Source organism: Lissotriton helveticus, chromosome 8 (assembly GCF_964261635.1).
Source record: "Lissotriton helveticus chromosome 8, aLisHel1.1, whole genome shotgun sequence".
Classification (NCBI taxonomy): Eukaryota; Metazoa; Chordata; class Amphibia; order Caudata; family Salamandridae; genus Lissotriton; species Lissotriton helveticus.
The window spans coordinates 459,846,361-459,856,283 of record NC_136069.1 but is presented as its reverse complement, the minus strand read 5'-3'; the positions used below and the strand labels follow the sequence as shown (position 1 = coordinate 459,856,283).

The 9,923-nt window shown below is 45.8% G+C and overlaps 1 protein-coding gene across 1 annotated transcript in view; it reads left to right on the top strand.

The window, feature by feature from the left end:
• Window positions 1-856: 856 nt before the first annotated feature.
• The window catches only part of SUCLA2 (succinate-CoA ligase ADP-forming subunit beta), a 498,521-nt gene continuing 489,454 nt past the window's right edge, over window positions 857-9,923 (top strand). The window contains exon 1 of the mRNA XM_078657329.1: window positions 857-1,005. Within this exon, the coding sequence (XP_078513455.1) occupies window positions 880-1,005 (126 nt within the window). The 5' untranslated portion in view covers window positions 857-879. The remainder of the gene's footprint in view (window positions 1,006-9,923) is intronic.

Here is a 9,923-nt window from a genome sequence, read left to right as displayed (position 1 = left end):
GGTACAGACCGAGATGATGCTGAGAGCAAAGACCCCTGAGGAAGGGTCGAGTAGGACCTGAAATCCATTGGGTTTACAAGACACTGTTTATGAATGTTGTTAGCATCTGAGAATATAAAGATGCCAGAAGGAGAAATAAATCAAGAATATAACTTTTGATGAAAAATCGATAAAGCTTCATGCGAACATTATTTGGATATCTATAAGAGAAGAAACATTTTGTTTCAATACAAAGGTGCGCACATCTAAGGGGAAAGAGTTCCTGACACATACAGTTGTGCATTTGAAATAGGCACTGCCAGACATAGTGAAACAGATGCCGTAGCACACAAGGAATAAATAGACCATTTAAATAACGTTAAACATTCGAGTGCACTGAGAAAACTCTGCTTGAACTACTTAATAATATACCAGGACAAGGTCTCATGAGAAATCACCGTGGGCCCAACAGGGAAGGACTTAGAAACATTCACTTAACCATTTTGAAATAGAAGCCTACATTAGCTAATGTTAGGAAAAACACAATTCCCTCAACATAACGGTTATTTCAACTTCATGTGAATTTTCTTGTACCATGTTAATTGTATACATAAAACTCTGCATCACGTCTTTCACAAATAATCAGAATGACTGTATCGAAGTGTCCACTTGACGCTGATGCGCTTGATCAAGTCAAACTATTCCTATTTACAGCGCGCTGAGTGGACGTGCTTTTCTAAAAGCCAGGAGAAGTTAGGGGCAGGATTTGGTTCGTTTGGCAGAAATGGGACCCTCAAAGCCAAAGTGACTGTGAACGCACCCCAGGACAGGCTTGCAGCTCCCGGGACATCATGTCCGGAGCTCGTGCTGCCCTGCCTTGTTTCCGTTCAGAGTTCGCGCATGCGCGCTGCGCTGACAGCGTCTCTGAGTGCAGCAGAGATGGCGGCCTCCATGCTATGCTGCCGGGTCTCGGCGGGGCTCAGGAGGCACAGCGCCCGTACCACTCTGAGCGTGGTAGCCGCTAAGGTAACTCGGGAGATGGTAGAAAGCGCGGTGTCTTTGGTGGGGAAGCTAAGGATGTTCACCAGGTCCGCACTCCCGTAGTGCCAGGTGACCCTCTGGGCAAGGTGGAGGGCGCCCTTCAGGTTTGAGGGGAGCGAAGACGGCGCTGGGGCTCCGCGCCAGGCTGCCCGTGGCTGAGGGTTGGTGCGGGCCGAGCCGCAGTAGGGTGCGCCCGCGAGAGTGCAGCCCGCGGAGCTCCATTGCTGTACCGCAAGGTACTGAGGCCCAGGACACAGTGCCCTGGGAAGTCAGCTGAGAGTGAACTAGGGATTGCACTGCAGCCATGGGAGCTGGAATAACCCAATCAAAACGTTGTATGGACTTAAAACAGTTGGAAGAGTTTATTAAGTGTGGAAACGGGTGAAAATCAGCCTCTGACATTGAACTGGCTAACTACACCTGACGAGCTCCTAAACTTAGTCGCCAGAACGGGTCTTTTCGCCACTATTAAAAGCTTTTAGCAAAGTGTAAAAAAAAAAAACAGGTGTTTCTTTATGTCTCCAGCATAGCAGCTGTTTACGGCGTCTATTTCACTTGTCCAATTCTGGGACTCACGGTGCTTTATGCAAGCTTCTGGTTCCATTTTAAGATAGCGAATCTCGATGTAGTATGTTGCAATCGGTGTGATTTCATAGTTTTCCGGTTAAGTAAATACACAAACAAAATGTAGAATTGCAAAAAGGAAGTCCAGAATGCCGACTCAACCCATGCACAGATTAGAATATCTTCTAGATCACATTACACTTCTTGCAGCTTTTTTTGGGCATTAGCTGAAAAGGTCAAGCAAGACATTCTCACTGCTTTTTTCACGTCTCCCAAGGGTAATGCTCCTTCGCGCAGCCGTCTTATTTCGGCGCTGTTTTGGCAGCTGATGTTAAAGCAGCCCCACCCCCTTTCTTTTGGAAAGATCCATTTGGACACCTTTCGTGTTCAACCAAAATACAAAGAAGTCTTCCCCCATATTTCACGAGATGTTTACAATGACTTTGATATATTTGTGGTATCATTTCATCTTTTCATTTTGTTGTTGCTTTTTTTGCAGTTCCCAAGTGCTCCTGAGGTTGTTTTAGGTTTCAGTTTTATCGTCTACCCCTCTTCCTCTTCTGTTTTAATGTGTCCCGACATTTTAGTTCTTTCTTTTTTTTTTTTTTCTTTCTTCTTCACGACAAGTTATCTGCTAATAGTATTTTTATTCTAAAGTTATCAGCACACACCTTTCATCGTATAAAATATGCAGAGAATGCAAATTAATGAAATTACAAAGTGCGCAGACAACCACATTTTTATGAAAAGGCTCCTTTATTCACATCTTTTTTTTAAAAAACTCAATTTTTCCAGTGTACAGGCTACACTGGACAAAGATTAAATTTCAAACTTTTTTTTAATAAAGAAGACGTGAATAAAGGAACCTTTTTGGGAAAATATTGATGAGGTCTGCACACTTTGGAATTTAATTAATTAGCATTTTCTACATTATTTATATGATGAATGTGTGCTGATCACTTCTTTATAACATTATAGGCTTGTACTCCTGTTCGTAAGAATAGGAGGCTGATTTCCAGATCTTTGCACCACCCTTTGGACTGAATTAAGTCACTGAAAGTGATGGGTACGAATTTATTTGCCCCAGCTTCATTTTTGTAAATCACTGCTGATAGTATTTTGCCATTTGCCTTGTGATTGTAGGTCCTTGAGTGTATGATTTTCGGTTAGCTTTTTTTTTTTCAGTAGAACATTTTATCGGCTTGTGCCAGCATTTCAACATAATCGCTCGATCATCCAGTATATTTGGATATGACAGTTTTAAAAACATGTATAGGATTAATATATGCAAATAACACTGAAATAAATGATGGCATAATATAGCTACAGTTTAATAGTTTTATTTTAAAAGGCCCCAATCAGCTTCTTCCTAGTCTATAATGCTTTTGGGGACATCCGCATGCCCTGTATTTTACAGCTTCTGCCAATGAAGGTCTATCCTTTCCAGCTAATCTTTCACTTTTTGGGTTCGCTGTCCTAGATTTGCAGTAGTTGGATATATCACACTTCGCCATTAGCAGCCCCAGTCCTATGACCTACGTGGTCCCTTCGAATCATACATTACCCCCCCCCCCCTTCACTTTTAGGAGCCAAACTACATTGAAGACATTTCCCTGTGGTGTAGTACATTTTAAATGATTGGCGATGTGTTCTAATTTATTTTTCATAGTCTGAAGAGTAGTTTACCCCGTGGAGGTATAGTGGGCGTAGTTCAGCTGAAATGATTCTTGACTAACCTAGTTCAGTTCTTAGTTTCTTTCACACTCACTCCTGCTGCAGGCATCTTCTTTCTTAAATTTGGCTACCTCCAGATCTGTTACTTTTTAGGTTTCGACCTGGCGAGGGGCAAAGCCCCTCCCAGATCGAAATCTTTTGTTTTCAGTAGTGAGGTTCGGACCGCCTCTGTTTCCAATTGGCTAGCTCCATAAATGGAGGCTAGCCATTGGGAGACAGAGGCTGTCAATCGCGCTTTCTCACGAAAACGCGATTCGGGGGCGTTTCTGGTGCTTTTTTTAAGCCCCGCCCCATTGTCCCGGGCCACGCCGCGATTGGCTGCCGGCCCGGGACACCCCCGTGACGTCATTCCCGGGCCGCGCTGTGATTGGCTGGCCGGCCCGGGACCTGACTTGTTTTTTCTTTCTTCAGAAGACACAGGTGGGCACTTCTCGTCTCAAGTGAGCGGAGATGCCCTCCTCTGCTGTGACAGCGTAAAGGAGACTCACTGAGGCTGCCGTGCGGCCAGAGAGGCTCTTCCCCCGAAAACAAAGTAGCATCGAGGGAAAACGACAAAAACATACACGAACGGAAAAAGAACCCCCAAGGTTGCACGGGCAGAAGAGAGGAAGTTGTGCCGCAGCCAGGGCTCGGCGCTGCCGCAGGTTGAGCAGGGAGGAGGAGACGGCGAGAAGAGGAGGAGAGAGGAGGGAGAGACCCGCGGACTCGCTCTGGCGCTCACACACCCCTCGGATCCCGAGCGTGGCTGGTCGGCGGCCGCTGTGACCGCGCTGCCCTTCCTTCCCCTGCAGGCGGATCCCGCCCGGGCTCAGCGCTCCCGGGCTTCTGATTTTATGATCCCCGCTTGGTGGGGGTTGAGCTCTCAATTTGCAGCCGCAGTTTCCTGCTACTTTTCTCCCCGCCTGGACTACGAGTCTGAGGTGACAGCGTTTTATTGCCCCGCAACTTGAGGCAGATAAGGGGCCCACCCTTCTGCGGTCCCGGGGTGGCGGCGGAGCCGGCCCGGAGGAGGGGAGAATGCTCCGGTTCCTGCGGAGGACCTTTGGCCGCCGCTCCATGCAGCGCTACCGGGGAGCGCAGGCGGCGCCCCGCGCACACCGGGACGAGCCGGACGGCGGGGGCCGGGCGGGCTTCGGGCAGCACCGGCCGCAGCACGCCGCCTCGGCTTCTTCGCTGCTGCAGCCGCCCGTGGTGAGCGGGGGCGCCCCGGTCCACATCCCGGCCGCCGGGGACGGCCGCTCGTCGCTCTGCTGCCGGGTGCTGCTGCTGGACGGGACGGACGTCAGCGTGGACCTGCCGGTGAGTGCCCACTCAGCCCCCGGCCGGTGCTCGCTCAACAGGCTCGGCTGGGCAGAGAGGGAAGTTTCGCTTTCCCAGCAGCAGTCGGGCAGGTGCAGCAGGGTCCCCGCCCAGCCCTCGCCCACCTGCAGGCTCCTCTCGAAACTTCCCCTCCGCAGCCCTTCTCCCACTGTATCCTCGTCCTTCCTTTTCTCTCCAGTATCGATACATGCTCACTTTGCTTTTCCTTTCTTGCTCTTTCCTTACATTCAGTACATATTTTATTTTTCATCTTATTCTGCCTTCTCGTGTTCACCCTTTTCCTTTCCCTTACCTGACGACTGAACTCCAAATCTGTTAACTTATTTTTCTCTACATTTATTTTTTTCGTAGCACCCCCAGTTGTATAATTCCCTTTACCCTTCATGTGCTACCCCTTTTAGTTGTCTGTCTCCACTTTTTTCCCCCCCGCTGCAGCATTTTCTCTCTAATTTCCTCGCTTTTCCCTTCTTCCTCGCAGGTGTATCAGCAGTGTCCCCTGTCTGTATTTGGCATTATTGTCGGGCTCTGCTGGCTGCGCTCTGTACTTGGCTGGAGAAAGGTTCTTGAAACCTAAAAAGGGGCGGGGGGAGTGTTGCATTTGTACACAGTCTTCTAGGGTGTGTTTGTGTTAGTGGAGGCAGGGCAGCTTGGCTCACTACCTGGCCGCAGTTTCGGTGTACAGTAGTAAATCGTAAAGTGCAACTCTTCCCTTTCTGTATAGGGTATGCGGGTGTGAGGATGCTGCTGCTACTACTATACCCCAAAAGCCAGCCACGCTTACGTCGTGTGTGTCTGTGGCCCATGTTGGATGGGGTCCTTTCATGTTCTTGTTTGGTTTGCCTGTTTCTCGGGGTGATGTAGCAATGGAGGGAGGTGTGGGAAAACCAGATTAGCCTGGCTTCAGAGAGCAAGGAAGGTGCACAAATCCGGGCGCGTGGCAGAAAATGATACGCCTCTCAGTTTCTTCCAGCCTTGGAGCACAGAAAGCTACGAATACGGTGCACGCATCTCGAAAACAATGCGCACTCGTTTTTGCTGCAGGCATAGATTTCCTGGCAATATCACCATGGCTCCTGCTTCGCAAGCCGCGCGAAACACAGGGCACGAATTGTGAGAGCGGAGACAACACCGAGGAAGGGCTGTACCTTTAACAACAGAGGTGGGGCCCTGGCTGGAAACCTACTGTACGCGGAAGTTGTGTGGGGGAGCTTTGTGTTGGCAGCTCCTGAAGTGCACACAACAGGCAGTGGCGCAGCAGGTGTGCCATGGGCCCTGGTACAAGGGAGCAAAAGGCTCTTCCTGTCCAATACATGGGTAGTAAAAGTTTCTGCCCATAGTCTATCTGGGTACCTTCTCGTGCTTATGTAAGTGTACCAATCCCAGGTGTGTACATTGCACTGCAGCTCAAACACACCAACCAATGCGTAAACCATACGTTATCTGATCACCCCCACAGTGTAGTGTGTGAAAGCCCCGTCCTGCCACACAACAGAGCGCACCAGAGTGTCGCTATGCCAACACACAGATGGATCGTCAAGGCGTAGGCTCGAAGTGCCTTCGGTTAATGAAATGTGACAGACAGATGTTTAGCGATATTCCGTTCGCGTGACGTGCTTTTTGTTGCAGTTCCGCAGTTGGTATTGATTGGGTGGTGGCGGGCGATTTACCCTTCCGGATTTGCACATGGGTTTGTTTACTTTAGTTATTCGAAGAATGTGCACACAATCACACCCGATTGCAGCTATATACACAATCCCGCTACAGGAAGGTGGCAGAACGTGTGAAGTTAAAATAACCAGTTGCCCTTGCCACCCAAGTGAGCTCCTTCAACACTATTATGTTTACCTTGTTCAAATCCAACCGAAGGAAGGTGACAGAAGCTTTCAACAGGTGCTTGACTAGTGAGACGCATCAAACGACTATAAATTCACAATTATTCCAGTAAAAAAGTCTCATTACTTTGTGAATGCAACGCACCTTTCCTCTATTCTGACCATCTTGTGGGTTGTTGTATAACAGTCTTGTGTGAGTTGCAGCACATTTTGAACTGTAGAATTTATCAAGGTGACGCGTGCATTAGCCACACTCTTAAACCACCATTCCAATTAATATCCTCTGTTTAAACACGAAAAACGCGTTCTACTACTCCTGGCACACAACGTCATTCGCATGAGCACTGAAAGTATGAGTCGGGGCGCGATTTAGGTTACAGAAATTGGTAGCAAAGCAATGTAGATGGAGCATGAAAGAGGAGGCGCGTCGTCTCTTTATTTGGGGGGTGGGGGTTTGCACTCATTCACAATTTGTGCCCGGTTTGATGTATTTTACTTGCTATGCACACTGTGCCCGTCCCCTTATTTTTACAGAGCACACAAAGCAAGACTCTGTCTCTTCATGCCTTGCATACCAAGCTGTTTTGGGTGATAATGATGGTAAATTCACGATTGGTGATTGGATTAAATGGACTTGATAACCACATTCCCCTGCTGAATCTGCTGGAGGCCCGCCAGCGTTTGTTTAGCAGCAGCAACCAGTGTTTCACCTGAGGCAGCTGCCGGGCGTCGTGTTTTGATATCTCTGGGCCACCGTTGTGGAGCGTTGGTTGGATCGACAGTGGCGTCATTGAACTGTGGCACAGGGGGAGGGGCTGCGAAAGGGCCACGTAAGATATGCCTCTCTCGATTGGTAACGCTGATAGCCGCTGGCCTCTGAGCGGCCTATCTTGCTGCAGCCAAGGCGCATCTTGTGCTTTCATTTATGACTACTTATTTATTTTTAAATGACCAAATATGATCCTTGGAGCTTCTTGCAGGCATGTCAAGACTGAGGTGTTGACAAGTTCGCGATTTATATACTTGGAGTGAGGGTGTGGAAAAAAATGATGCCATCATTTTAAGAAGTTGCAGTCATTTATAGTCACCTAGCTTGTATTCAACTTGATTGGCAAGCCAACTTTTAGCAAGCTTCTTAAAGTTAGTAGAAGGCAAAAGAGTAATATCAGTGCATTATTAATTTTATTTTATACACAGTTTTATGTACATATAGTTTGGTAGGCATGCTGTAATTATATAATGGGTTCCATTTAGTGCATGGTACAATATACAGGTAACGGTATTAGGAGCTCATTACTAGTCCCAAGTAAACAGAAGTAGTGATACTGCACCCAGAATTGCTGATGCATAAGTCACTTTTAAGTAGTGCTGTTTTACTTAATCATTCTGACTGTCACACCAAGGAGTGGGGAATAACCCATTAATAGAGCCAGTTGTTCCCAGTTCCGGGTTGCTAAGCTTGAAATATTGCTGCTTGCCCTCGTACGAAATTGGGCATTTACTCGAGTCCAGATGGACATTTATGCTGGGGGGGGGGGGGGGGGGCGGGGGAGGGGGAGTGCAAAATTTGGTGGACACTTGGAGTACACACCCCAATTTTGCATTCTCGCAAAACTCTAAATAGCCACCATAGACCTTCATTTCATGTGTGTGCTAATTGGTGTAATTTATTTTCTCATACCTTGTAATATCCAACTTCACTGGGTCAAAATTTAATAAATCCCACTCAATTATGAGTTTTTGGCAAATAACGTGCACATTTTGGTTTTTCCAGCACTACAATCCCCTTGTTGCAGTAAATACAGGTCATTTCCACCCCTAATAAATATCAGTAAGTTTACAAGCATTTTGTAGCTCTCCAGTTATCAAAACAGAGGCTCTTCGGGCCAAGATTTCAGCCAAGAAAAAATGCATCACGGCCTGACGGCGCTGACAACAATGGCAAACAACGTATTGATTGATGCTATGAGTTGTCTTTTAAGATGCTTTGTTTATTCTTCACCTCACCCCTCTCTAGAGAGCCCATTCCGGGTCTTAGGACCCATGATTGTGAATGATTTTCCTGCCACTCTATTTATTTGAAGGTACAGAGGCATGCACCTGATTTGACAACGTGGATCCTATTTATTGAAAACGTGCTTGGGTGATAAGCACTTTTTAGTTGTTCATGGTTTAGCTAGACTGTTTTGTGAGCATCTGGATGATTGTCAAGGTAGTCTTTGTCTTTGAGATATCTCTTTTAAAATGGGGCATTTGTTTGTGCCAGCCTGGCAAGGATTTAACAAAATAACAATCTAACCCTAATACAGTATTGGCGTGTGGGGTAGCCAAATTCCTTAGCTGGGCATGGGTGATCAGATTTAAAGCTATGTGATGAATCTCATTTTAGGTAATCTCTTGTATTTTTCTTTTTTTCTTAAACAATTCAAAGCTGCAAATGGTTTAATACTGTTTTATCTTGTCTTCTTAATTATTTATTAAGTGCTTTTATTAACAACATGAATTGTATTTTTATTGTCATGTGCTTTTAAGATATTTCTATATCGAAATAAAGCTTTGTACTACTACCACAAAATAACACTTTTTTTCCTCTTGAAACGCTGGACGTTTCAAGAGAAAATAGAAACAAGCATTTACAATGCAACGGTTTCGCCTTTGGAAAATTTAGAGCTATTGGCAATGTAAATGACAATGCCATTTATTTATCTGTTTTCAAAACCAACACATAAATACAAATTTTGTCATTTACAATGCCAATAGCTCAAACTTTTCCAAAGGCGAAACCGTTGCATTGTAAATGCTTGTTGCTAAAGTTTCCTCTATATAGAAAACCAAAAAACTTCCTTTTAAGGCTAGGCTTGACCCAAAGTAATGTCGAGTTTCAGAATGTATCCACCATGTCATTGGCCTAAATACATTTCTTGTTGGCTCTATAAGGATTTTGGTGGTCGTGTATATGTTGTTAGTGCTCTGTTAGCCAACTTTCCACACTGTTTTCTTTCGCACAGTGTTTAGAAGTCGATGGAAGGTGATTGCTTGCCACTGTACAGAATATATCAATAAATTGCTGACTGCAGCTTCTATTTGCTTCCAGTTTTCATTGGTGACATGCACCGGACCCACAGTCGACCCTGTGTTTAATTTCTATATTTCACTTTGCGTGTATATATGGCGATGCATCTCTGATGTAATGTCAATGTTCCTGTCGGAATTGAAATGTACAGCTTCATCTTGGCCATAGAAAATTATGAATTGCAAAGAAACAATAATAACCAACAATCCAAGATAGTGTGTTTTGCACAGAATAAAAACACTCGAACAAATGCAGTTGGCTTGTGTTAAAGGTTCATACATTCGTAATACCAATTGTGAATTCCAGTCGAGATGAAAATAACCTCAAACAAATTGTTAAACCATACTTGCAACTTATAAATATTTTAATTTTCTTAAAAA